This window comes from Peromyscus eremicus, chromosome 8b (assembly GCF_949786415.1).
Source record: "Peromyscus eremicus chromosome 8b, PerEre_H2_v1, whole genome shotgun sequence".
NCBI lineage: Eukaryota > Metazoa > Chordata > Mammalia > Rodentia > Cricetidae > Peromyscus > Peromyscus eremicus.
In genome coordinates this window covers 30,991,728-31,019,589 of record NC_081424.1, presented here as the reverse complement: position 1 = coordinate 31,019,589, position 27,862 = coordinate 30,991,728, and the positions used below count along the sequence as shown (strand labels likewise).

The 27,862-nt window shown below is 40.2% G+C and overlaps 1 protein-coding gene across 15 annotated transcripts in view; it reads left to right on the top strand.

The window, feature by feature from the left end:
- Epb41l2 (erythrocyte membrane protein band 4.1 like 2) overlaps positions 1 to 27,862 on the top strand; it is a 177,607-nt gene that overhangs the window by 107,162 nt on the left and 42,583 nt on the right. For all 15 annotated transcript variants that reach the window (XM_059272621.1, XM_059272620.1, XM_059272628.1 and 12 more), the window contains exons 4-11: positions 490 to 594; positions 8,370 to 8,412; positions 12,577 to 12,652; positions 14,633 to 14,851; positions 16,025 to 16,112; positions 20,675 to 20,827; positions 21,343 to 21,440; positions 27,599 to 27,771. In XM_059272621.1, the coding sequence (XP_059128604.1) occupies positions 490 to 594; positions 8,370 to 8,412; positions 12,577 to 12,652; positions 14,633 to 14,851; positions 16,025 to 16,112; positions 20,675 to 20,827; positions 21,343 to 21,440; positions 27,599 to 27,771 (955 nt within the window). The remainder of the gene's footprint in view (positions 1 to 489; positions 595 to 8,369; positions 8,413 to 12,576; positions 12,653 to 14,632; positions 14,852 to 16,024; positions 16,113 to 20,674; positions 20,828 to 21,342; positions 21,441 to 27,598; positions 27,772 to 27,862) is intronic.

The window sequence follows — 27,862 nt, the reverse complement described above, 5'->3', positions numbered from 1 at the left end:
GCATTCTTTCAGGAATTGTCGTGAGTCATCTTCAGGTTTTGAGGGAAACACTTTGACAATATGTCTTTATTGTGGATTATATGAGTAGATGAACAGTCAGCATTTTGTTTTTTTACTTTTCTTAGTAATTAATAAGACTAGCAATAAAGCAGAATGCATTTAGTTAGGGCTTCATTTTAGAATAATCTTTTGCATTGTTAGAACATTTGAAAACAAATACTTTATATGAATTTGTAATAAATCAGTGGTGCTTTTAAGATAAATTTTTAATATATTAGTATACAAAAACATTTTATTGTGGCTTTTTCCCTACAAACTTTGTTCTTGCCCCCCCCCCCCCCCCCCCTTCATTCTCTTGTGCTCTTCCAGCCCCAGGATCTTCCTTTGTCTTCCAGGTCACACGCGTTCTTTCCCTTTCCTGGTCAACATCTCCTGTTCCCTTCTGTGATCTCCTTTAGAAAAGTGAACATTTGCTTTGTTTTTCTGCAGAAACGCGCTAAGGGACAAGTGTTATTTGACAGAGTGTGTGAGCACCTCAATCTCCTGGAGAAGGACTACTTTGGGCTTCTGTTTCAGGAAAATGCTGAGCAGAAAGTAAGTGATTTCAACTTTGTCTTTTAGAAAGTACTCTATTTTTCTTAATCAGTTAATTTCAGAATAAATTTAACTTTAATTTATATGCTTATTAGGTTCTGACAAATATTTAAAAATGATTATGTGATTATGCTTTTTGGCATTTTGGGTGTGTAATGCTTTCTCATAAGCAGATGGAATGGAATGTTTTCTTGTCTTAATTGAGATTGAAAATCCTGAGTTTAAAATTATATGAAAACCTTAGCTCTTGAATTCACGATAGAATCAACTTGTGTAATGGATTGTTGAGGGGAAAGTACTTCAAATTAAAAGATTCAGTAGTGGGAAAATTGATGTTCTCACATGAAGCCTATCTTTTAACGTAATATTATCTAAGTCATGTCCCAATTTTTCCTCGTGGTGCTAAATACAGAGGCCAGCCAAGTAGACTCATTTTGCCAACATACAGATGTGCAATCACTTGTGTAGTAGTTACTGAATAAACCTGAGCAATAGGGGAGTGGGTGTACAGAACTGTCGGGAGTCAGAGGATCCACGAGCCTTGCTTAGGTACTTGGGAGGAAGTGTTTGTCTTGCTTATGGACTTTAATGGCTTTGTGTGGCAAAGGTACTCATATCTCTGAGTTGGGCTGTCGGGGGCAAAAGAGGTGGTTGGGCCAGCTGTCTCGGGTGGTATGTTTGACCAACCAGTGCGGGATTGACCCTAGTAGTACATCTACCCAATGTCAAGGAGTGTGCTGAGAACATGGCTACTCTTAAGTTTTTCTAGGACATTAAGCAAGAGCATAGGGTGGTCTGTGATCTGAAGCGCATATAATTTTAGAGAACTTAGAGCATAGGGTGGTTGGTCTGTGATCTGAAGCTCATATAATTTTAGAGAACTTAGAGCATAGGGCGGTCTGTGATCTGAAGCTCATACTAGTTTTATTGAACTGAAGAGATTTTCAGTTTCCCAGGTAAATTAAGGACGGAAATATGAACCCTCTGACAGGACGAGGGCTAACTGTAGTTGTCTGCGTTATTAGGCAAAGGGCTTTCCTCTTGTGCTTCATTTTGGCAGTGTCTAGAATTGGCATGGTGAGAAGGTGCTGACATGGGAGTGAAGAATGTAAGTTTGTCCAGAGTTGGACCCTACAGAGGAAGCCTGTTTAGTCTGATAGGTTGTTGCTGTGGAGCATTCTGCGTTAGGATGTATAGAGCACTCAGTTGTAGTGAAAGAGGTTTCTGTCTAATGTCAGGCATTCATATCTCAGTCAATAGAACACAGTGGCCATTAGAGGAAGCATAGTGTGCAGTTTGTAATTTGCCTGCACAATATCATTGTTTGTATTTACATATCTCAGTAATGAAATAAAGGGTTTTAGTTTTAAGCATGATAATTATATGCAAATTAAATTTTCTCAACTTGCTCAGCTTTAAATCCCTGATATGTAATTTGTGGTTTAATTCTACCTTTAGACTAAAGACAAATTGCATGCCTGCTTGTTGAATAGTGTGTGTTTTTATTAGAACTGTTTAGAATACTCTCCTCAGAAGTAATAGCACACTTCACTAAATAAACTAAGTGCCTTTTAAGGCAGTAAATTACAAGTTGGTCTTGGTAATGGTTCCAATCATGTGCTTGTCTGTTGCTCTTCAAAGCTCCAAAAGAGAAAGTGCTGGGAACTTGGCAGTTACATCTTTTTCTGGAATTGTCTCTTGGTAGATTCGTAAGAATGTGTAATTTTTGTAAAATATAAATACAGTTTAGTATGTTGTAAATGCTTTGTTAGTACAAGCAAGATAAACAACATTAGGAAATTATTTCTGGAACATGCCTTTTGAATAAGATAGTACTAGTAGGATTTACTATTTTTTTATTTAAACTTTTAATACACGTGTCTAGTCTATATCTAACACCTGAACCTCTGATCCATATACTCAGCTGTCTACAGAACACTCATGCTCTAAAAGCCAACTTTATCTTCCCCTTAAATGCCACCTGTCCCTGAAGGATTGTTCTGGACTCTCATTTCCACTTCCCACTGTGAATAGCCAGGTGTCTGTGGGCTTCCCTTATTTTAGAGCTATGTCCTGCTTACAGTTGAATTCCCTGCAGTCTTGTGGCAGGAGCTTCCGCCCCTTCTTAGTGCTGCTGTCTCACAGTGGCTGGCTGACATTCGGTGCGTGCCCGAGTCTGCCCCCCGAGTGGGCCTTGCCGGTCCATCTCTCTGCTCATACATAGGATGCTGCATTGTATTTGAATACCTGCCTTTTCTAAGAGCTACCTAAATATCTTCCTGTGAGAGTTCCCTCTCCCCGGGGGTGGGCTGTCTCCTGCCATCTTTCGGTCCACCGCTCAAGGGAGGTGAGTTAAGTTTCCTCTGTTATCAACATACGGAGTACAAACCTTATTTGTGTGCTAGGTTTTCTCCTCAGTGCTCTGATTGTATCTGAAAGTCCGACGATGAAGTCTAGTGAGATGGAGAGCCGTGCAGTGACAAGATCCAGGGTTTGACTGTGGAAGGGGACGGCCAAGTCTGGGAGGGGAACGTTGTTACCGAGGATAACGAGATAAGAAGGGGGCTGGGAGTATAACTCTGAGGTAGACAGTTTGGCCTCTTCCCTCTAAGAGTATGTAAGGCTGGACTGTGGTGGGCTTACTGTAGCATCCTCATTGAGAGAAAGATGCCAGTGATGAAGAGGAGTCCAACATCCCTCATTTAACTTTGCGGTTAGTGTTTTCCTATGAAATGTCAGATGAAAATGCTTGTAAAATTAGATGAACACTTTTTTAGTACGAAAGCTTTAACTAAAGCTTCAAGAACATACAGAGAGGTGTCCTTCATGAGGCACCAACTTTTCAGGAAATGAGTGCTCAATTATAGTTGAGTATATTAAATTATATATATATGTGACTATAATGTTCATATTGCATAGCTTTTTAGATGTCTTACTGTTTATCTATAATAAATATATATGGGCAAAATTCAGTCCTCAAATTCATTTAAAGAACTTTCCTTCTCCCCAGTATAAATGTATATGGTCTCTTTTTTATGTTTTTCTACAGAAAATTAGCATTGTCATACCAGTTTAGCTTCATCAGTCATACTTTGAAGTTCTTGGGGTTTGCATTGTAGGAGATAGGGGTGTGTGTTTCTTTGTTGTGTGTGTGTGCCAAGCCCATGCTCAACCACTTTGCTAGACTCAACTCTCAGATTCTTTCTCTTGATAAATGTTATGTGTTTTTAAAGAAGTTTCAGGTACTTACTTCAGCCTTTTGTAAAGTGGAAGTCAGGCAGAACTATAAATATTTTATATAACAATTTGACATGAGGGAAAATCTAAACTGTCTTTGGTTTTAGTGTAATATTGTATCTCTCAATTGTGACACTGAGTTGGAAGCCTTTCAGTTCATTTTGATTATGAAATTGTGGCATTGTTAATGTTCAACTTTTCAGCATCTGTTGAAAAGTCTCATAAACTTTGCTATAGAAAATGTTAAAGGTATATAGAATCAAGCAGCTTGTTACTCTTTTATACGGAATTACAAGTCTGTGTAGTTTTGGTATTCAAGTGAATTAATCATTAAAGATACTGAACTTTCTTTAAAGAGAAAAGTAGTATTGAAATTTTGTTGTTAGTAGAGTTCAGCTTTTGGCCCAGGCATTATATAGTCATTTTGTTATAAGTCATATTTCAAGAAGTGCTTGTTAGAAGTGTAGTTGATACCCAAGCTTGCTTTTTGCAGATTAAAGCATTGTCTAATAGCCAGAGTACATCTCCCCAGAAGCAGAACTAAAAGCTCATCGTAAACTCTTTGCACATGTAAACTAACTTTTACCAAGATTCTCTATTCATTGCATTTAAACTTTATAGTCGTCCATTCTCTAGATGTGTATTAAGTTTTACTGTGACATGGAAAGCCTGTAACTTTACTGTTGGCACCAGCATTTCTGTAGACTTTTGTTGGTTAAATGTATATAGTAAAGGGGATCTCGTTCAGCATTATATATTCTTGTAGAAGAATGGAAATTTAAGACAAAACTACTCTCAGCCTTTCAACATTTGCTACTACATGGTGGATTTGTTTGAAATGGTTAAATTCTCATACCTGGTCAACCTAAGGCTTCCTGAAAATAATGAAGACATGGGCAAACTTTGGTTGGGAGTGAGGGAATCAAACTCTGAAATCTTAAGATCCAGCCTAAAGAGTAGTGTGAGACTGGCAGGTAGTAGATTTTTGTTTTAGTCAGGTGGATGTTGTGGTTTCTATTTTGCTGTGGAGGAAATTAAGGCTTACTGGGGGCAAGAAATGTTTTTAAGACATAGAATTGGTGGTAAGTGGGAGTTTGACTCCACATATTTCTAAGCCCAAAGTCTGTGTTTGTGGTTATGTTAGCCAAGTCTTTCACACAGTAAGGATACATCCTAATGTTTCCTGAGGGATGGTGTGCATGTTTACGCTTGTGTTCTTCAGTGTGTCCACTTGCCACCATCTTTAACCTTTATCCACTGATGCCATTTTCCATGTTTTTGATGTGTCTTACGTGTCGTTCATCCTTTCCTTAAGTGTCAACCCAGAGAAGTTGATTTTTATGATTTTATTTTTTGTTTGCTAAGTATGGTGGTACACACATGTAATTTCCCAGCACTTGGGAAGGTGAAGCAGGAGGGCTGGGAGGTCCAAGACCAACTTGGACTATATAGTGATACTCTGTCTTAAGAATCAAAACACAGCAGCAAAAGTAGTTTATGTTTATGTGTAATTAGTAATCTAGAGAAATACTTAGGTTTCATTATGATGTACTAAAACATTTTTAATTTTTGCTTGAGAATTTTGATACTAGACAAATTATATACAGTTATAATCTAAGTACTCAAAGATAACTGGTTTGTTTGTTTTGTTTTGTTTTTTCGAGATAGGGTTTCTCTGTGGATCTTGCTCTGTAGACCAGGCTGGCCTTGAACTCATAGAGATTTATCTGGCTCTGCCTCCCAAGTGCTGGGTTTAAAGGCGTGCACCACCACTGCCCAGCAAAGATAACTATTCAAATAAAAATAAATTTAATAATGTGTAATCATTTATGATGACTACATCATGGATAGGAAGGAAGTGGAAATGGACAGATAACAGTAAACAAGTATTGATTTTTAATAGCTAATGTTAATTACTTAAAAATGCCTATTCATGCCTATGCACAGCTGTAGTCTCAAAGAGTGGGCAAGACCTGCCTCCTTGGAAGGAATGGAGCTTGCAGAGTGGAAGTCAGTGTGCTTAGGAAAGGGAACCAGGTAGGCACATGGACAGAGTGACTTCTGCTGCTTCATCCTACCGTGGAAACAGCTCTGTGGTTTCCTGGTAAGGATCTTGAAGTGCTAGGTAGTTTTTTATTGCCATTTTGATACAACCTAGAGTCACTTGGGAACCTCAGTTGAACTGCCAAGATCAGAACGGCCCATGGCCATTAGTCTTGTCTTTTTGTCTTGATTGATGGTTGACAAGGGAAGGCCCAACCCACTGTGGGCAGCACCATCTGTAGGCAGGGGGTGTGAGCTATTTAAGAAAGCTAGCTGAGAATGAACCAATGAGAGAGCTGGAGAGCAAGCCATGAGCAGTATTGCTCCATGGTCTCTGCTTTGGGTCTTGCTTGAGTTCCTGCTCTGACTTCCCTCAATGATGGGTTATGACTTGTAAGTGTAAGCCATGTAAACACTTTCCTCCCCCAAGCTGCTTTTGTCAATGTTTTTAGCTTAGCAACAGAAAAGCAAACCAGAACAGATCTGGCATAAGAAGCCCCAGCAGCCTTCACTATGTCTTGGCAGACAGTGTTGTGGGAAGTGGCCTAAGGGTGACAGTCTCAATTTGTCTTGCCAGCTAGTCACTCATGAATGTCTATGTCTGTAAACTTCTCTCTCTGCTCACTATGATCAGGTGATTTGGAGGGATTGGTGCTTCAGATAGGATGGAAGGTGTGGTAGCTGGGACCTAGGGTGCGTCTGTGGGGTTAGAGAAGATGACCTTGCTTTCATCCTTCTTTCCTGCAAAACGGGTACCTTGGGCTTCTCTTCAGCAGGCATCTGTGTGAGCTTATCCTTAAGGAGACTGAAGGTTTGGGAGGTCTGTCTCTGAGACCAGCAAATGCTCCCTTAATGTTTTCTCTGTGTTGGTGATAGGAGGGATCTTGTCATTTGGGTTTGCACTGGTGGTCTCTGACTCCATTTTTCTTTGTGTGGTTGTTACTTGCTTGTTTTCAGTGCCACACATTGAACCCTCCTTCATCTCTTCCTAGCCTCAGTCAGCCTGGGCTAGAAGCTGAATGATGTGCTTTTCTTGGTCTTGTGCACTTAACATAGTTGCCATTTGTGAGCCAACTGTGTGTAAGACAGCAGCTGCAGGGTGAGGAAGCTGAATGCTGTACTTTTTTCTAAGTGGGAAAAATAGAGCTGCTTCCTAACATGGCACTAGAGGTACAGGGTCCCACTGGTCCCTCACATCAATGCACCATGCAGCTGGGACACAGGAATAATGAAACTGGACCATGCTCTGGTAGCTCTTTAATGAGAGCTTTGAATATGACCAGTGTTAGGACAGAGACACATATACCTTGGACCCTTGCTGCCAGAGTTGAGGCTGTGAATGGTGTAGTAAAATCTGAGGGCTACTTTCAAAGGGTGCTGTTGTTAATACTTTTTAGTGAGTGTCATGTTCTGTTGCATCATTTCAATGAATTGATAATTACTTCCTATGTAACAACAAATACTTTATTCTTGCTGTATGGGAATAAATTGTATTAAAATACAGGTGTTAATAATGCATTATTTGAGATACTTGTTAAAAACCAGACTTACTTGCTGTAAAGTCAGTTGAGTCAATGTGTTGTATTTCAAAAAAATGTCTGTGTTCTGCATTAGGAAGGTGAATGAATTTCTTATGGCTTAACAGTAGGGTGGAAAAAATACAAATACAAATTTTTGAAAATTTGTGGAAATTCTTTGCTTTACAATTTGAAAGATTTACTATCATTAGGTGGTTCAGAATTGGTTTTTTTTCTTTAAATAAAACCAATAAAAAAAACCCCAAAATTTTTTTGTTAGCTTTCTCAAAAAAGAGAAATGAGAGGCAAATGGAAGGATGTTCCTTGCTTAGAATTGTGTTTTCTAACTTCAAATGAAGAAGAAAGGAGAAAAGAAAGAAAGGATGTTAAGACCAGGAAGGAAAATACTGTCTCTAATCTGGCATTATCGTTCCCTAGCATGGAAGAGCTGTCGTGGCAGGAGGCTAAGGAGGTGGAGGGATGTGAAGACGTTGGCTTTAGAGGTTGAAATTCTTGCTTTGGATCAGGGCGTGTATACTTTGAGCCAGCAGTTTCCAACTTAAAGTTATCCTTCTTAAGTAAAAATGAACTGTGAACAGTTTATTATTTCAGTGTCTGAGGAGTGATTTGTGAGCAGCTCTATGTAGTAAAGATAAATGTAGTATAGATAAATTGCACCGTATCATTAGATAATTATTTGGATCATATTCCAAGAAAATGAAGTGCATGAAATTCACCTTAAGAAGTAATTAGCATTTTATTACACACATGCGCTTGCACAGTCGTGCGCACACAATGCATACACACAACACACACACACACACACACACACACACACACACACACACTCCCAGTATGCTAATAGGTGAAAACTACTTAAAGTGGACTTTATGAGATGTAAGTTACGAATTATAAACTGTTCCATTTGGTTTGGGGGATAGTTCTTATGGATAACTAATTTTTTCTTTCCACCTGCAGAACTGGCTAGATCCAGCAAAAGAAATAAAGAGACAGCTGAGAAGTGAGTATTTAAAGAACCATACTCAAATTAATCTGTAATATTTCTGTGTTTAATAAAAACCTATAGGGTTAAATACTATAGTAATACAGAATATGGTGATGTTCAATTTTGCATGCTGAAATCAATGCAACTGTAAGACACTTGTGGAATTGTGACCGTTTAGCTGAATATGGTGCCATGTGCTTACAATCCTAACACTCAAGAGGCTGAGGCAGGGGATCTTGAGTTCCAGGCCACTGTAGGCTGCACAGTGCAATTCTACCTCAAAAACAAAACAAAAAAACAAAAACAAAAAAACCCCTACAAAACTAAAAGTATTGATTGTGACTGTAGATGCCTCAGAGACTCTTCTCTTTCAGGAGGCTATAGACTTATTCTTACATGTTTGTGGAATTTACTGGTATAAAGTAACAGCCTGACCTTTAAAAAAATACATTGGACCTTTTGAGTTGAAATTTATGTTGTATATATCTGAATGTGCATGCGTGTGTGTGTGTGTGTGTGTGTGTGTGTGTGTGTGTATGCGCATGCACATGACAGAGGTCCACTTTTGGTGTCTTCTTGATTACTCTCCACCTTGTTTTTTGAGATAACATTTCCTCACTGAACCTGGAGCCCATCAGTTTGACTAAATTTGCTAAGCCATTGAATTTACCCATCTCCCTGGTTCTCCAGTGTTCCCCTCCCCAGGCTGGGTTGCAAATGCGTGCCACTGCTGTGCCCTGTTCTCACATGGGTGCTGAGATTGAGTTCAGTCTCGTACTTGCACAGCAGGCTTCTACTGACGGAACTGTCACCTCACCCTCACACTTCACTCTTTGGTTGAGACAGTTTGCTCTATGTACACCTAATACAAATATCTTTCCCTTTTAGTTTGGAACTGTAGATTCTAATTGTTGAGCATATCCTGTGCCCTAGAGGCACATAAGCACATTGTTCCTGTCTACTGGAGTGAAGACTCCAGGGATGAGAGCTAAGCAGAAGTCTTTCCAGAGCTGCCTGTCTTCTCTGTGGTCCATTCCAAAGTTCCAAATTGCTTTACCTGCCTTAGACTCTGGCGTGACAGTTAGTGTTGCTTGTTTCTTTCTGTCTTTACCATTCATTTTCGTTGTAGTGATTCCCCCATGACGCCATGCTTCCCACTTAGCCAGCCTCCCCTCCCTGCATAGATGTGCCTCTGCACATTGCCTTGCCTGGGACAGAGGTGCCAAAACGTGTTAGAACTGCTGAGGAGTCTCTGATACTGGCTTCAGAGTTTGTGAATACCTGAAACAGGTAGAGCGCTAAGAACAGCCTGGAACGCTTAGACCTGGGTGAAAAATCTGAAGTATAGTTAAGTTCCTCACAGCCCTTCTAAGACTGGGCCCGAGGGCTGTCCAGGGACAAGCCATTTCCTGAAAACTAACCTGTAGAGTCCCCTGTATTCTTGATACCATTTCTACATTTTCTGCTCCTTTATTATTCTGATGTCAAAACACTGAAACCATTCAGTTCTCTTGGTTCTTCTGTCCACTCTTCGGTTTTATATTATTTTTCTCCCCTCAATAACAAAGCTTAGTCTTTCCATCATTCCCCCTTCTATGCATTAATTAATTAATTAATTAGTGTGTGTGTATTTTGAGACAGGGTTTCTCTGTATAGCTTTGTGCTTTTCCTGGAACTCACTTGGTAGCCCAGGCTGTCCTCGAACTCACAGAGATCCTCATGCCTCTGCCTCCCAAGTGCTGGGATTAAAGGCGTGCGCCACCACTGCCCGGCTTTAATTTATTTATTTATGCACAGGATTTCACTGTTGCCCACAGTGACTGTGAACTCCTAATGCTTTAGCTTCCTGAGTTTGGGATTATAGGGATGTACAACTACGCCTGGTTTTCTGCTCTTTCTGAGCTTATCTGTTGTTGTTCTCATATATTCTTTTTGTAGATTCATGTTTTACCTTTTTAAATTTTTTAATGAATGAATGAATGAATTAATTAATTTTTATTTTATGTCCATTGGTGTGAAGATCTCAGATCCCCTGGAACTGGAGTTACAGACAGTTGTGAGCTGCCATATGGGTGCTGGGAATTGAACCTGGGTCCTCTGGAAGAGCAGCCAGTGCTCTTAACCTCTGAGCAATCTCTCCAGCCTTCATGTTTTACCTTTTAAGAATAACTTCTCATTGACCAATCTTTTGGCCTTGTCTGGAACTGAGACACGGTCTAAAATTTGGGACTTTGAGCATGAAACTAGAATAGTGCCATGCTTCTATCTTTGAACTACTCTGACATTCAGCATTCATTGCCTTCTTCTCTTCCTCTTTTGCGTTTTATTATTTGCTGTTCCATCGATGATGGAAAAGCAGGGAAGAAGTAGTGAGTGGACAGAGCTGCATCGCGCTAGTATTATCGAAGAAACTGTCAGAGAAACGCTTCCTTTGTTTCTTCTTCACATGCTCTATGAAGGGTGTGCCTCAAAAAGATGTAGTGCTTATACTTTCTCTGAACCCAGATCTGCCAGGTGACCCAAAAAGGAAGAACAGGGCAATGTCGAAATGTGATTGATGGCCCATAGAGTTCTTTCCTGAGTTTGCTTTGTGCTACTCATTCAGAGTCGCAGATATTTCCTGTTGGGAATTGCCCTTCAGAAGAAAGCTTAAAAAGCAAGTTTGAAAACTTGACAGGAAACTTTGCAAGTAAAAGTGTTTGAAAAACTTGGAAAGCGAGACTCCGGTTGATTATGAATCATGTTCTTATGTCTTGGTTATTTTTGAAGTGTTTTTTTAGAGTTATTTTGGGACGTTTGCCCTCGTGGTTTGGCAAAGGAATAGCAGTAACAATTCAGCGGCTTTTCTAAACCACTGGAGTTCTTTAAATGATTCCCGGCACTGTCTCCTCCATGGATGCAGCTTAGAAAATGTAGTTTTCCTGTTGCAATAGAACTTCTTCTGTGATTTGTCCTATTAGATTAGAACTAATCTTCTGAGTTACCTAGGAGTTGGCAAGCCTAATGGTTTTCACTTAAAATTTACCTTAAGTTTTGGTTATTTTCTCAGTAGTATATCTATTAGGCTGTATGTCTAAAACCTGCCTGTGGTTAGTATAGAAATAACCCATAATTAGTTGAACTTTTTTTTTATGTAGCCAAGTAAAATTAGGGATAACAATTACATTAAAAACTATTAGTAGATTTTAAGTGTACTTACCACAAAAATAAGTATTTGAGGTAATTTCTTTGTTAACTCCCTTTAGCCATTCCATGATGTATACATATTTCATATATCTTCTGTAGCATAAATATATACAATTTTTTTTCAGTCAAAAATGTTTATTTAGCATTCTTGGGTTTTGGAAATACATCCTAAAATATAGAAGTTCTAGTAAAGACTTATGAATGTAGTCCTACTCAGGTAGCTCTGTGCTAGTGTTACCACCTGGAAAACAGATAAACAAGATGCCATTGGGAAATGATAGTCTTGTTGTGACTTGACTTGATTATGGATTGGTGGTCACCCCACAGAAGGATGTGTACACAGTGCCTGGGTTTTTGAAATGGTGTGGTCCTGTAGGTCCACACTCTAAAACCTGAGAAATGGTTTTGTCTTAAAGTATGTCAGGATATTTCCCTATCCCTACTTTTCCATCTTTAGGATCTCTTTGAGCATTTCCATTATACAAACATTTCCTGAGTGTCTACTGTGACCTCTGGATCATTTCATGTTTGCCAACAATGTGGGAAGCCCACGGGTTTTCTTTTCTTCTCTCTCTTCTCTCTTCTCTCTTCTCTCTCTGTCTCTCTCTCTCTCCTCCCTCCCTTCCTCCCCCCTCCCTCCCTCCCTCCCTTTCTTTCTTTCAGAATGGGGAGTATTTAGAAGCTAGAAATCCCATGGGTGAAACAAGTTTATCGCAGAACTATTGGATGGAGATTATTTAATTTATTGTGTAGTAAATCACCATATAAAATATGTATTTAGAAAAAGTAAAACCCATTCTCTAATACGTTTACTCTATTATAGTAATAGATTAACTCTCTAATAATAATAAACCTATTATTCTCTAGTGGCTTACTTATATTAATTTATAGTTGTAAAAGTTTTCTTGTTAATGTCATGGTTATACTAAATTACTCTAAATAAAAAACAAACAAACAGTTATTTGGTAAATAATTGACATTTTGTAATTACAGACCTTCCCTGGCTGTTCACTTTTAATGTGAAATTTTATCCTCCGGATCCTTCTCAATTGACTGAAGATATCACCAGGTACTTTGCTTTTACATTTTAAAATGCATCTTTGCTTATGACTTTTTTTATTTCTATGCTCTGTGAGTATGGCTGTAACTTTAGGACTGAAAATCAAAGCAATAAAAATGTATGGTATAAACTTTTGCCTGCATATCTGTATGTGCACCATATGCATGCCTAGTACCCACAGGGCAGATGAGGGAGGTGAGTCACAGGCAGTTCTGAGCCCGTAGATGGGTGTCGAAAAGCAAAGCAAAGCTCCCTATAAGAGCCCTAAGTGCTCTTAACAGCTAAGCCGTATCCATTCCCTCCAAACAATTATTTACACACACACACACACACACACACACACACACACACACAGAGGCTTGTTTCCTCGCTTGCTTATCATTGTGTCTGCGGGAGTGCATGCCAGGGTACACAAGTGGAAGTAAGAAGAAACTTTGTGGAGTGCGTTCTCCTCTCACCTCGATACGGGTTCTAGGGACTGAACTCAGGACGTTAGGCATGTGTCTTTGGGCTGCAGGTGCCTGTAGCTGCTGAGCCATCACAGCAGCCTCAAAGCAGCTTTGAAAACAAAACAAACTTAGATGTTTACTTAAAAATGGATCTTCTTACAAAGAGCTGAAGTATTGCCAGTTTCAAAACTTCACACACACACACACACACACACACACACACACACACACACACACACAGTTTTCCCTTTATATTCAAGTCATAAAACACTTAATATATTGCTGGCAGCTTCGTTTCCTATGTTATATATATGATTAAAGGCATACCTTTAGTATTTCAGATTTCTAATGCCAAAGTATTTTTTTAAGAGTATACTCCATGTTTACCTATGTTAGTTTCAGTGTACAGATGTCATATGGACATTTATTGCCAAGATTGGAAAAATGGCAGGTGTTTTGTTTATTTTTACCTTGTCACCTGTTGCTAAATACCAACACACGGCTAATTAATTACTACTCATATTTTAATCATGCCTTGATTGAATTATCTCCAGCTAGTAAATAATAAACAGTAGCTTTTGTAACTGCACAGTGATTTGCTTAGGGTATAATCTCTGGTGTGTTGGCATGTAGGGGGTAGAGAGCAAGGAAAGGGAGAAAAGTGGGTCTTACAGCCATGGGTAGAGACAGCATCCACGTGAGAAAGTAGTCAACTTGTGCTAGGAACGACAACCTGAAACGATCTTTTCAGTGAGATCACTGCTGTTTATTTCGAGGTCACATAATGGTGCAGTGAGACAGTTCAGTCATTGACGGCAGGTAACTGTTGTTGTGACACCGCCCAGTTAGAGTCCCAGGCTCCGTGCCAGCTGTTTATTGTACCTGACTTTTACTCTCGCCTTCAAAGACTTCTCATTGCTAAGGCAGCACATTAGCCTCAGACAAGTCTATTAACTTGCTTTGGACTAGAGATCATGACTTCCAAGTGCTTGCTCTCTCTGTGGAACTGAGCTGGCTATCTCCAGACAAGGCAGTGGACAGTCAAAGGTTTCAGTGTAGATTCACTAGGATTGTGTTGAAGGCATTTCAAGAAAAGAAGAAATCAGTATGAAAATGATAGAGATGAGCAAGAGTGAGTGACTACCATTTTTCCTTATAAATGATTGCTGTTGAGATGTCTATTCTCCTTTAATCCCAGCACTCGGGATGCAGAGGCAGGTGGATCCCTGAGTTAGAGACCAGCCTGGTTTACAGAGTGAGTTCCAGGACAGCCAGGACTACACAGAGAAACCTTTTATTGAAAAGCAACAACAACAATGAAAGATGTCTATTCTCTTTATTAATTTAGACTTAGTTTTTTAAATAAGCCATCCATGTAGGAGCAGACTGAACTTCATGTTATGCAAAGGCTATTTTTGCTGTGAATATAAAGAATCCCTATGTGTATGCTTGCAGTGGAATACTAAAGTTTAAGGAATTGAAGGTGCTCTAAAGTTAACTAATGTTTCTTCTCCATCCTTTTCTCTTCCTGCTCTCGCAGATATTTCCTGTGCCTTCAGCTGCGGCAGGACATTGCCTCTGGCCGCCTGCCCTGTTCCTTTGTGACTCATGCCCTTTTGGGATCCTACACACTGCAGGCTGAACACGGAGACTATGACCCAGAAGAGTATGACAGCATGGATCTTAGTGACTTCCAGTTTGCCCCATCCCAGACCAAGGAGCTGGAAGAAAAGGTGGCAGAGCTGCATAAAACTCACAGGTCTGTTGACCTGCTAGCTGTAGAGACCAGCGCCGGGACAGGGTGACATAGCCTGGATACTTGCTGGTTGTTGGAGGCCACGTTTTTAGCTTACCTCCTTTCTCCTTCTGGAGCTCTTCCAGCACTGATGGAGACAACCTGCAGCTAGCTCTTACTGTAATATGGGGATTGTGTTCTTGAAACTACACTCTTTTATCAGAATAATGTAGATTCCCATCTGACGCTTCCTTCTCTGTCCCATCCTATCCTCAACAGACACACAGGAAGCAGACTTGGGTATACTTGGTTTGGCCTTACTGTACAATTTTTCTGCTTCTTAGTATCTCTATTCCTGTATTTTATAAGAAAGCCAGGGAGGTAGGGGGGTAGATGATATCAAAACACACTATATATGTGTTTGAGACTTTCAAAGGATGAAAATAACGATTTTTTAAAAAACTAGGATGTGTTGAAGCATCTGGATTGGAATGATAGATGGTGATGGGTTTGGGATAGCTGAAATGTGCAGCTGTCCCCACAGGCCACGGAACATAGCCCTTTGATTTAGGTGAGGATGATGTAAATTACTTGAATGCCTTGTATACCTTGAATACTTTCCTATTTCTGTCAAAATGGAGTTTACATGAGTTTTCAGAATCTCTCAAAACTACAAAATGTTTTATACTTTCAAGCCATAATTTTAAGAAATTTTGACTAAAATCATTTGAATAGCTTTCAGAGATTTAAAATGCTTAAGGGGCCTTATACATTGACTTTGGTTTAAAGAAATAAAAAAGATCAGTATTTGACTTTATTTCTGTGTTTAAATTCTGCTCAACAGACATTTATTCTGTCACTCAGATTTGACGTGCTAGGTATGAAATGTTATGTTGGAAATGAAGACTGTCGGGCCAGAGCCCTGTTAGCTTATGTTGCGCCCATTATTGCCCAGTCTTCTTCCCCAGTGAGAGTAATGGAAAGCACCATTTTAAGGATAAAAGTGGTAAGTGTAGAAACTGGCCTCCTTGACATGAGCAGGCTGAGATTAACTGACCGTAGTAGGAAGTGGTAGAGATGGAGCTGCAGCTTGTCTTACTCTCCGAGTTCCTCCCTGCACTCCCAATCGTACACACTCCTGTATCTATTTTGAGCATATTTGCATCTCTCGGTAACACAGTTTCTTTTGATTCTCAGAGGCTTATCTCCAGCACAAGCTGATTCTCAGTTCTTAGAAAATGCAAAGAGGCTTTCCATGTACGGTGTTGACCTGCATCATGCCAAGGTATTGTAAAATTCAGTGGGAATAACATTCTTCCAGTTTAGCAGCTGACGTTCTAGGAAATCTTCAGTTTCACAAAGCCTGGTTCATTTTGGAAAATGCTGTTTGTCTCCACTTGTGGGTCTTCAGTATTTCTTGGTGACCACTTATAAAATTCATGAGTGTGGGAATCACCTGTCCTCTCCCTGCTTCTTCTTTCGTCAGTGTTTTGTTTCCATTTTTTAAAATTTATTTTATATACCAACCATAGTTTCTGCTCCCTCCTCTCCTCCTGTTCCCTCCCCCCACCTCTTTCCTACCCCATCCCTCCATCCACTCCTCAGAAAGGGTAAGGCCTCCCATGGGAGTCAACAAAGCATGGAATATCAGGATGAGGCAGAACTAAGCTCCTCCCCCTGCATCAAGACTAAGCAAGGCATCCCACCACAGGGAATAGGTTTCAAAAAGCCAGCTCATATGCCAGGGACAGATCCTGGTCCCACTGCTAGGGGCCCCACAAACAGACCAATTTACATAACTGTCACCCACATGCAGAGGGCCTCCGTCAGTCCCATGCAGGCTCCCTAGCTATCTAGAGTCTGTGAGCTCCCAAGAGTTCAGGTCAGCTGTCTCTGTGTGGATATCATGGTCTTGACCCCTCTTGCTCATATAATCCCTCCTCTTTCTCTTCAACTGGACTCCAGGAGTTCAGCCCAGTGCCTAGCTTTGAGTCTCTACATCTGCTTCCATCAGTTACTGGATGAAGGTTCTATGATGACAATTAGGGTAGTCACCAATCTGATTATAGCAGAAAGCCAGTTCAGACACCCTCTCCACTATAATTGCTAGGAGTCTTAGCTGGGGTCATCCTTGTGGATTCCTGGGATTTTCCCTGGCACCAGGTTTCTTCCTAACCTCATAATGTCAACAAGAAATCTCTTTTGCTCTCCCTCTCCATCCCTCCCCCTACTCAACCATCGGGACCCTCATGTTCCCATCCCCTTCCCCTCCTTTCTGTCCCTTCCCTCTACCCCCAGTTTTCCCAGGAGATCTCGTCTATTTCCCCTTCCCAGGGTGATCCATGCATCCCTCTTAAGGTCTTCCTAGTTTCTCTGGGGCTGTGGATTGTAGCCTGGTTATCCTTTGCTTTATATCTACTATCCGCCTATGAATGAGTACATACCATGTTTGTCTTTCTGGGTCTGGGTTACCTCACTCAAGATGATTTTTTCTAGTTCCATCCATTTGCCTGCAAATTTTATGATGCCATTTTTTTTTTTTTTAAACCACTGAGCAATACTCTGTTGTGTAAATGAACCATGTTTTCATTATCCATTCTTCAGTTGAGGGGCATCTAGGTTGTTTCCCAATTCTGGCTATTTAAAATAAATGAACATAGTTGAGAAGTTTCATCAAGTGTTTTAATGAATGCCACTTTGAGAGTTCTTACCACAAAACTGCCTTGGGTAGCCTTAAACCTTACCCTGAGGCCCTGGTTCATGCTGGGTCCCAGCTTCTGCTAGACAAGTGGTTCTCAACCTGTGGGTTGCAACCCCTTTGGGGGTCGGATGACCCTTTTATATAGGACACTTTTCACTGCAGCTTTATTTACATTTGCAACCCAGTGATTAGTCCCTGGAAACATCATGTTTAAACTGCTGGATGATACAGAACTTTTAAGATTAAAAAAAAAAAACACTTCCACATAGACTATCTTTTCGAAATTTGAATGTATTTATTTTATAAATACATGAAATAGTAAAGAGAATGACTTGTCTAATGTCATCTGTTGCTGGCAATCAGCTCTGCCTAATACTCTTTGATAAATGCTACTAGGTAGTAAATTTGCTCTTTCTGATGCTGGAGTGTTTTGTTGGACACCCCCCTTCCCTTCCTTTTTTGGTTAATGAAGAAACTAAAGGATGAGAGAGGACAGGTCTGGAACTGAAAAGATTCTCCCATCTTTACTTTTTAAATTTCTGTTAATTTTGCTATATGTAATTTTCTTGAGAGGGTGGGAGGACTAAGGATTGAACCCATGAGGCAAATACTCTACCAATGAGCTACACCTTGCAGCCTTTGCTGTATGCAGCTCTTCTGTCTCCTTGCTTTGTAGATCATTAAGTAAAAGCCAGTTCTTAGGGAACTACTGCAAAATGTCAGGATTCTTTTCTCTTAATACTAGAGTGTTAAAAGGGAAGCTTGATCATGAATGTAATGTCAGTTTTCGCTGTACAGTTAGGAACAGAACAATAAAGTGTCATTATTCACTATCATTTGTTAGAACAAGTTAATAATAAGCATATTTGTGGCTCATGGAAAAGAAGTCCTGTAACAGTTTTAAAATATGTGCCATGTAAAATTTTATTTTCATAAAACATTTTTCCTGACCTCGAGCTCACATTCTTCTTCCTGTTTGAAGCCTTAAGATAGCAAACTCAAGACAAGTTCAAGAATGTTGAATGGAAAGTCTTGACGAAGGGGCATGAAAGCACAGAGAAGCAGGGACCCTGAGATGGTGTCAGTGGCCCCCCTGCACCCTCTAGCTCTGAAGGGTGGAAGGCAGAGTGGCCGCTGGGACCTGGGCAGAAAGCTGGTCTGGAGAGGTTTTCTTCAGAGGAGCCACTGTTAGAACCAGCCAGCTGATGTGACCACACAGGGAGGGAGCCTGTTCAATTAACCCCTGACCTCCTTCCCTCCGTCTCCTTGATCTTGGGCAAGAACTCTTCAGCATCTCAAACCTCTCAGAAGACCGTCCACACTGGGCAGCTTCCGGAAGGGCGGAGCAGAGGGTAACTTTTGCAGTCAGCTGTTTTTTATTGTTGCTGAATAGCATAGCTCAGACATGGGAGATTAAGAAATGCTTTTCCCCCTTTCACTTCATACCCTTTATCAGTAATTCTGATCTCACAAATCCTGATAAATCTAAAACAATATGTAAGCCAGCCAAACCTCCTCCAATCTGCTTGAGTACTGGTAGGATTTCTTTTTAATTAAAATAAAAATAGTTCTTTGTCCTGTCTAAAGATTGCTTCCGACTAGATGGAGCTGGCCTTGTGAGTATTTGCAGTATTGGTATTTTAAGTTTTTTAACTTTTTTTTTTAAGATCGAGTTTCTTTATGTTTTTTGCTGCCTGTCCTGGATCTTGCTCTGTAGACCAGCCAGGTTGGCCTTGAACTCACAAAGATCCTCCTGGCTTTGCCTCCCGAGTGGTGGGATTAAAGGCATGAGCCACCGCCGCCTGGGCCATTTTTAAATTTTTTTTTAAGAGTTGTGTATTTGATATGTAAGTGGCCGTGCACATGCTGTGGTGTACACTCCATGGTGCATGTGGCGGTCAGAGACAACTTTGTGGAGCTGATTTTCTCTGTCTACCTTTACATCAGTTCTGGGGATTGAACTCAGGTCATCAGGCTTTTGCAGTAAGTGTTTTTTTGGCTAGGCCATCTCGGCACCCCAGTGATTCAGAAACTGCTCAATGTGCTGTAATGTAATTTTATTTGTTACTCAGGTATCACAGTGGATAATGAAATTAACATCCGTAGGCTATACTATACTTTTATTTTGAAAACAAAAAACTATAACTTGTGTTAGATCATTCTTAGTAATGATGCCGCCAAACACTTTTCTGTTACTGAATTGGGACTTAGACTTAATGTGCTGTTTGTCTTTGCTTTGTGCGTGTGAAAATTTGTTCCCCATTGTTAATGATTTCTTAAACTGTGTACAACTCTGAGTAGCAGTGTTGAGTTTGTCTCTCTTGACTGAGATCACCTGCACCCTGGAGGGTAACTCCTCGTGTACTTTGAATATTGTGTACCTCTTCTCTTCTGCACTGTGAAATACGAGGGGAAAGTTGTTCCTTTCTCCTTTTTAAAACATACTTTCGGCTGTCAGCTTTCTGCTTTCGTCTGTACCTAAGTAAAACATTTTCACACTAGTAATTATTCTGTATTACCATTGATTCCAAATTAAATCTCTGGGAAAAGAAAACTAATAATAACTTCAGAAATTGTCTCAGTCGTTTGCAATATGTCAGCTGAAGGGATGCTTAATGAGAACTGCTTGTCAGCACTTAAGTTGCTGAAAATGCTTGAAAGAATTCAGAGGTTTCAGCACTGGCAGCCTAGAAGAGAAGTTTTCTGTGGATTGGTGTTTTGCAAAATACAGGTTTAATTCTAACAGCTGTCAGTTAGCATAGCAGTGTGCCAGCAGACTGTCTATCCACGAGGGTTGGACTTGCTCCAGGGAAGCATTCTATCTTCCGTATCTTCGAGATGCTGAAATTTGGGTCTTTTTTCATTCTTCCCTGTTAACTCCTGGCAGAGCTTGCCAATAGAGAAATTGAATCTTTTGCAGATTTTTATATCTTTTAAATGATATTTCTATAGTTCTTTGTAAATTCAACCCAATTCCTGAAGATGAATCATTTAATATGAGCATGTGTTCTACTCTTGAAATTAACTTAGGCACTGTCACTAAGATTTAAATACGAACATGTTGACATTTTCAATCATTTGAGGTTTGCTTTGCCTCTGTCTATGTAACTTGTCATTCTAACTGTTGAATGGGTTATACTTGGCAGGACTCTGAAGGTGTGGACATCAAGCTGGGTGTGTGTGCTAATGGCCTTCTCATTTACAAAGACAGACTGAGAATTAATCGTTTTGCTTGGCCGAAGATCCTGAAAATTTCCTATAAGCGCAGTAATTTCTACATTAAGGTTAGACCAGCAGAGGTAAGCAATGCCTGTACCCTTGGCTTAGCTAACACACTATCAGTATTTCCTTTGCTAGTAGGAGAGATGAATGAATTCCTGCCATGAAAATACTGCAGAAAGAAGCTCTTCTTTGTTCTTGTGTGGTACACAAGCCAGGGTTCTTGATGATAACCTACATACGAACATTCCTGTTTCTGATATACACAACCACTATATCTTTCACAAGAAGGGATCTTTTTGTGACCCACCTCCCACCCCCACGCACAGTGGGAGCTCATTTTTTTCTGTTGACTCAGTTAAGTGATGGAATGTGTTTTAGTGGGAATGAATAGTCATTTCACATGGGCAATTAATACTTGCTTTTCATAGAAGCAGTATCACAGTCTGAAATTTTTTTTATTTTGTCTGACTATAGATAGACTAATACTTTCTAAACAAGAATTATTCCTGACAGAAATGACTGAATCGGCTTACAGTAGCATGTAGCCAGTGCTTAAGGAATCGGCTGATTTTGTCTTCCGGATTTATTTCAGCTGGAGCAGTTTGAGAGCACCATTGGATTCAAATTGCCAAACCACCGGGCAGCTAAAAGGCTATGGAAAGTATGTGTGGAGCATCACACTTTCTACAGGTAACTTGAACAGTCTCGTGCAGTTGCCTGTGGTACCCTGTCCAGGTTAGGTGGAATGGATAGCATGGCAGATGTGACTGTGCCCTGCCTCAGGGTTTCTGACTCCGCTGGAAGCCATGTTTCGGTTGTTTCTGTTACCTGAGGCCGTGCTTTGATCTGCCTTCTGGTTTTCACTGTCTCCTTCCACCATCCCATCCTCACACCACCTGCTGCTGTCCTTTCTGTCATCACTTAGAGTTCAGAGTTTTTTCTTAGCAGCTCTTCTGGACTTAACCTCTTTCTTAATAGGTTTTCTGTATCGCGATAATAGGTTTTTCCACTGACGCGGTAAGCCAGATCAAGCCAAATTGAAAAAGTTAAAAGAACATGTTTATTTGAGCAGAGCAACTCCCAGGTGAGTTCTCCAGCCCCAGAGATCCAGGCAGGAGAAGTCACACGGAACTAAAACAGGGAGGTCATAGAGCCTGTAGGCAAGGGGTGATGATGTGTCTGCCCAAGTCTGGTCAAAAGCTGACCGCTTTAGGTGGGACTCGGCTGCTGGCAGCGTCAGAGGAGGAGCTGCCGCATCGGCCAAGAACACAGAACTGGGCTTTTTGGTGCCTTCTCTTTGTTGGAGACTCTCCGAGAGGGAGGGGTTTGGAGAGACAGAGATAGAGACAGGAAAAGGGCTTTTCGGATCAGCAGGAGTGAGCTGGAGGTTCCAGCCGAACATTCTCGGTCAGCTGGAGCCCTGCCACTGCTCTCTTTGGTGGTTTGGTCAAGACGGTCTGACTGTCCTCAGGCCCCTCCCCAGCACAGCCGCTTCCCCGTGTGCTGCTGCAGGTCTGACGGCCTGGCGGGCCCACTTGGGTGCCTGTGTTGTCAGCCATAAGGAAGCAGCACTCCTGCTGGTGGGTGGTCCGCTAACACAACCTTGTGAAAGTGGCCTGCCGGTCCTTTGACCTCCCTTGTCCTCTGAAATGTTTGTGAGAAGGCCTCTCCTCAGGTCCGCTGTAGAAACTGGGGTCACGAGGGCTCCACTTGGTTTATTGTCTTTACCTCCTAATTTATTATCTCTTCATCTCACCACCTTCATTTGTAACCTCCTCCTTTTCAAGGAGTGGATAGACATTGCTTTGATTGTTTCTTTCATCCCTCCCCCAAAGGAGTTTTCTGGGTAAGTTTACTTTCTAGTAGATGCCTCCTCTGACTTCCTTGGCCAGTCACGCACCCACGCCTTCCTTAAAAAACAAAGCCCCAGCAAACGGAACTCCTAAAGAGCCCCCATGATTCTTCTAATCTCAGTACTTGGGAAGTAGAGGCAGGGCGGGTCTTCGTGAGTTCAAGACTAGCCTTATCTACTTAGTGAGCTAGTGAGACCCTGTCTCAAGCAAGCAACAGAGCAACAGTGAACACCCCCCCCCCCCCCAATTTCCTTTTATCCCAAACTATAGCTTGTGTCTGTTGTCTTTTAAGCCTTTTCTTTGGGGGCGTATGTTTCCCAGTAGTTTGGTTCCTTTCATTTCCTCTGGTTTTGGTCATTGTGGTTTATAAAGCCAGCCAGGTTGAAGTGTTTTCTCTAGACTCAGGACGAGTTATTCAGCTGTGTGGTGCTAATGAGGGGTTCCTTCATTTCCTTATGGGATTATTTTCAAAATTAAATGGGAGTTTACGTGTGAAGCAAACATAATCTATTTCTGGTGTATAATAATGTTTATTATCATCATTGACACTATCACTATTTTTTTAAAATAAAAAACAAATTGTAGCTAATTACAAATGACTGGTTCTTAGAGTGAAACAGTACTCATTTTCGAGAGTACTCTAATACACTAATTTTAGAGGAGACATATCATTCAACATGTATTTGAATCTAACTCAGTTACACTAATCATGGAAGTCCTCGAAAGGTTCATGTTTCTTGGTAACCTGAGCAGACTTTCCTGAAGAAGCCTGGGCCTACCTCGTATATAGCTAGATCACCTGTCATACAGGTCTAGCCTGGGCAGATAGCAAGTTTGCTGTCAATTGATGATACCCACAGCAAGGGTCCTGTTGGAAATGACAGGCGCTAGGAATTCCTTGACTGTTTATTGTTGTTAGACACAGCTGACTGCTTCATATTGCAGGAAGTGGATACTCAGAGGTAGAACAGTAGCCACACACTGGAGCAGAGGTGGGACCTGAAGGCCTCACTGTCTTCTATGCCAGCTTTCTCTCTTATGTGCCTTCCAGGGATTTCTGTGATGTGCTAGTCCTGCAAAGCTCACTTAAAAGTAGACTATTTTGCTCCTGAAGACTTTTGTGATCATGGTTAGTTAACAAACCAAAGGTCAGCCGTATGTGACACTTCCAGAGCTGCATAAAACAACGTATTTAGCATGGAAAGGGAAAATCCTAATGTGTTTGTAGAGTAATTTAAGTCAGATCAGTGGATTTTGCTGATACTTTTTATGAAATGTGCAAATTATTTCTTTATAAAATTGTCAGGCGTGCAGATTGACGCTATTAAAAATAAACAAGTCTTTCTATTCATTGATAACCAATCAGATATACTAATGTTAGCAGAACACAAATGTGATACTAAAACTACTAGTCGCATTATAGAGATTGCTGTTATTCTAAGTGCTGCGCAAGGATTATTTTAATCTTTACAACCTGTTCACAATCTTTACCACTTAAGACACAATTGCTGTTGGCTGTACTTGGCATATGGAAAAGGAGGAACAGAAGTGTTAAGGTGTGGTGGTCATATCAAGAGTAACAGGTGGAGATGGCGTTTAACCCAGGTACTGTGGAGCCTAGTTCTCATCAGTGTGTCTGCTGCACTGGGCTGCCTACCTGTCTGCCTACCTGTCTGCCTACCTGTCTGCCTACCTGTCTGCAGTGCGCCGCCTCCTCCTGTGCTCCTGACAGCTTGGTTCTCATAGGTCTGAGAGAAAGACTAGGTTCTTAGAGCCAGAGAGTCACTTGCACTTAAACTTGTCAGCTCCGTTATAGAGAGCTTTGTGGATACCTCTGTACCACTCATGGTTAACTTCAGTAATTTATATGTAGGCTTTTTAAAAATGGTTCCTGTCTTTCTCATAGATGAGCATCGATGGTATTTGGCTTGTAGCAGCTGGATTTTATAAAATTTAAAACAGTATTTCACTACTTAAGCAGTCAAATATATAAAAGTTGATTCATTTTTGACACATCATTAATTAGGTCATTTTACTCAAGGTTTTTAACATTCCGTGGAAGTTCCTTTTGTAATTTTCATATTAGTAAAGCTAATAGGATAGATGTCTTATAGTTCACTGCTTTGATAGTTTTTATGAAGACACAGGTCTTATTGCAGTCTGCTGTGTAAAATAAAAGTAATACCAAAAAGAAATAATTAAGTGAGTGAATTAAAATATGTTGTGCGTTGACCTACATTTTTTAGAGGATTATTTTATGTAACCTCTGATTTCAATCCCCAAAAAATTATCTTAGAGAAAACTTCCAGTGTTTGATCCGTTTTTGTTTTGATATTAATTTCTATTTAATTGCAATTTAATTACTTCAAAATTTATTTGTCATTGGAAAACTACCTGTAAGCTAATGCTTTGGTTTACCGGTGCCAATTAGATAAGAAAGTTTTTCATCCCATTTGAAATAAATCCATTTTCAATTATTTTTGCTTTCTTTTAATTGTACTATATATTTATCTTTTAAATGTTTTCCTTGTATGTCTTAAATTTATATATTTTTGTAAAATATCGCATGCAAAAATGCTTAAATGGACAATTATTCTGATATTTACTTAAATAGTAACCAGTTGGCTGACCATTACCTTAATGGAAAGTAAATTAGAAGAAATTTGATTGTGTAGAGTACTTCTCTCTCATTGGACATGGATGTTAAATGTCTTCACAGACTCTGTTAATGAGAAAAGTTACCTTTCAGATTGGGTGGGGGACACAGCAAAACCAGATTCATTCTAGAGTTCATTCTGAAGACTATATTGTTGTGCATTTACTAAGAAGACACAGCACTTCAGTAGTAATGGGCCAGAGGTCACAGGGCTTGCAGCAGTTTCCCTTTGCTAGATTTCCAACACATAGCACAGAAGTTACTTATTCCTCAAGGCTACGTCCGTGTGACACCAGGAAGGAGAACACTAAAAGGGTGCTTACCCGTTGTCCCAGCTGTGGGAGAGGGGGAGGGGACGAGGACAGGGCAGACTATCACTTGAGTTCGTATATTTGAGACCAGTCTGGGCAACACAGTGAAACCCTCAAACAAAACAAAGCAAAAACCCATTAAGATGGGCGTTTGGATATGTCTAGACTTCACAGACTACAAAAGGTTACAACAGGAACAGGCAAGCGCCCCCAGTGCATGGGCCCTGGCACACGTAGGCCTCATGGAGTTATAGAAAGTAAAGTAGTGATTGGAAGCTGGGAGAACACCTCTGAAAGATTTTACATTTTCTTTAAAATTGGTTCCTGATGAATGAGAGGTTTCTCAGTTGTTTTAAAGTTACTTTATAAAAGAAACAGAAAATATATTAAAATTTTAAAGTGATATATCTCTTTAAAATCCATGATCTTTAAGTTTTTTTTTTTTTTTTTCCCTCATAGCTCTCTCCATAAAGTAGACATTCTGTCTGTAATTTCAGAATTTTCTTTGGTGATTTCTTTTTGAGTTACCAGTGCATGCTTTTCCATCGTGATGGTCTTTTCCTCTTTCCCCCCACTGGTCTCTGAGAGTAGACTTCATTAATAGACCAGAGAGCACTTTTCCCACAGTGGCTGCACTGATAAGCTTGTCAGCGACCTTACCTCCTGTTTCTGTAGTTGTCTGCATTCTTACAAAGCAGGTTAAGGGCTTGTTTCGCAGTATCGCTAGCTAGAGAAACTCTCCCATGTTCAGCCCATCAGGAGACAGTCCCAGGGGAATAAACAGCCACCAGAGTACACATTCTCAGCACTGTTGTAGGACACCATTGTGTGTATCTTAGGAAAATTTATAGGCAGAAGATGGAATGTGCTTTGTATAGTTACACTTTACCACATGAGTAGATTTGAACCAAGAAAGCATGATGAATATTAGTTTATTTATCATTTAATTCTGACATAGTGTTTTTTTTTTTGATAAATACTATTTTGAGACTTTTGAGTTAAAGGAGGATTACCTCTCACAGTTATCACAGCTGACTTCACCTTGCCTTAGAACTTATCATTCACTAAGCAGAAAAATTCTAAAACTTATACAGATGATCTAGGAATACTTGGAATGACTTTAGAAAAAAACTTGTAAAAAATGACTTTTCCTTGGAAAATGATTGAAATCTCCATATTCATGAACTGTCAACTAAAGTCTTAATAATAAATTGTAAGATCTCTGAGACTATATTTTTGTTAGGATTTTTTTTCTACTCCCAAGTAAACAATGGCAAGATAATTTCAGTTGTATCAAAAAAGATTGGCTTACTTATTAAAAAGGGTGCTCTTACATAAATCTGAAAGTTACTTGTGATTAAGGTTTGAATTCATACATTATGAACCCAAGGTTTACATAGTAGAATTATGTTGACAAAAAGGAATATTAGTCATCTCTGTGGATCACTGTGTAAGTTCTGTTCTTCAGGGAAGAATTACTTAATGGAACAGATTCTTGAGTTAGATGGGGTTTTTTTCCCAACCAGAAAGAAGCATAAATATTAACAATCGCTAATGATAATGGGCTTTTCACTTGGCATTTATAGATAGCAGCACAAATTCAGACATATGTGTTTACCACAAATGATTTACACAAACTCAAATAAATATCTTGATGCACACTCAGAACACCTGCTTTGGTTGGGCTGGAAAAAAAAAATCTGTGAACTATTATAAAACGACATATGACCTGGTGTGGCGTTCACTGTAATCGCAGCACTTGGGAGCCAGGACAGGTGGATGAGTTGGAGCCCAGCCTGGTTTGCCCAGGGAGTTTGAGGCCAGCTAGGGCTGTATAGTCAGACCTTGTCTCCAAAACAAAATAGTAAAATCACATAGGTAGGAAGGATGTTTTTTGTAAAAGCTTATATGTAGCACTGTTTTTGACTAATATTTAAAATGAGATCTTAAAAATATATACCTGGTTTGTTTGTTTGTTTGTTTGTTTTTCATGTACTTGAAGTCTCTGTTTTTTCTTTTCACTTGTAGGCTTGTGTCTCCAGAGCAGCCACCAAAGGCCAAGTTCTTGACCTTGGGGTCCAAATTCCGCTACAGTGGACGTACCCAGGCACAGACCCGCCAAGCAAGCACCCTCATAGATAGGCCAGCACCACACTTCGAGCGTGCCTCTAGTAAACGTGTCTCAAGGAGCCTGGATGGAGGTAAACACATTTATAATTTTGGATTCTACTCATCTTTTCTAATCCACTGGGGTCAGAAAGTGATGATCTAGTTAGTAAGACTACCAGACAT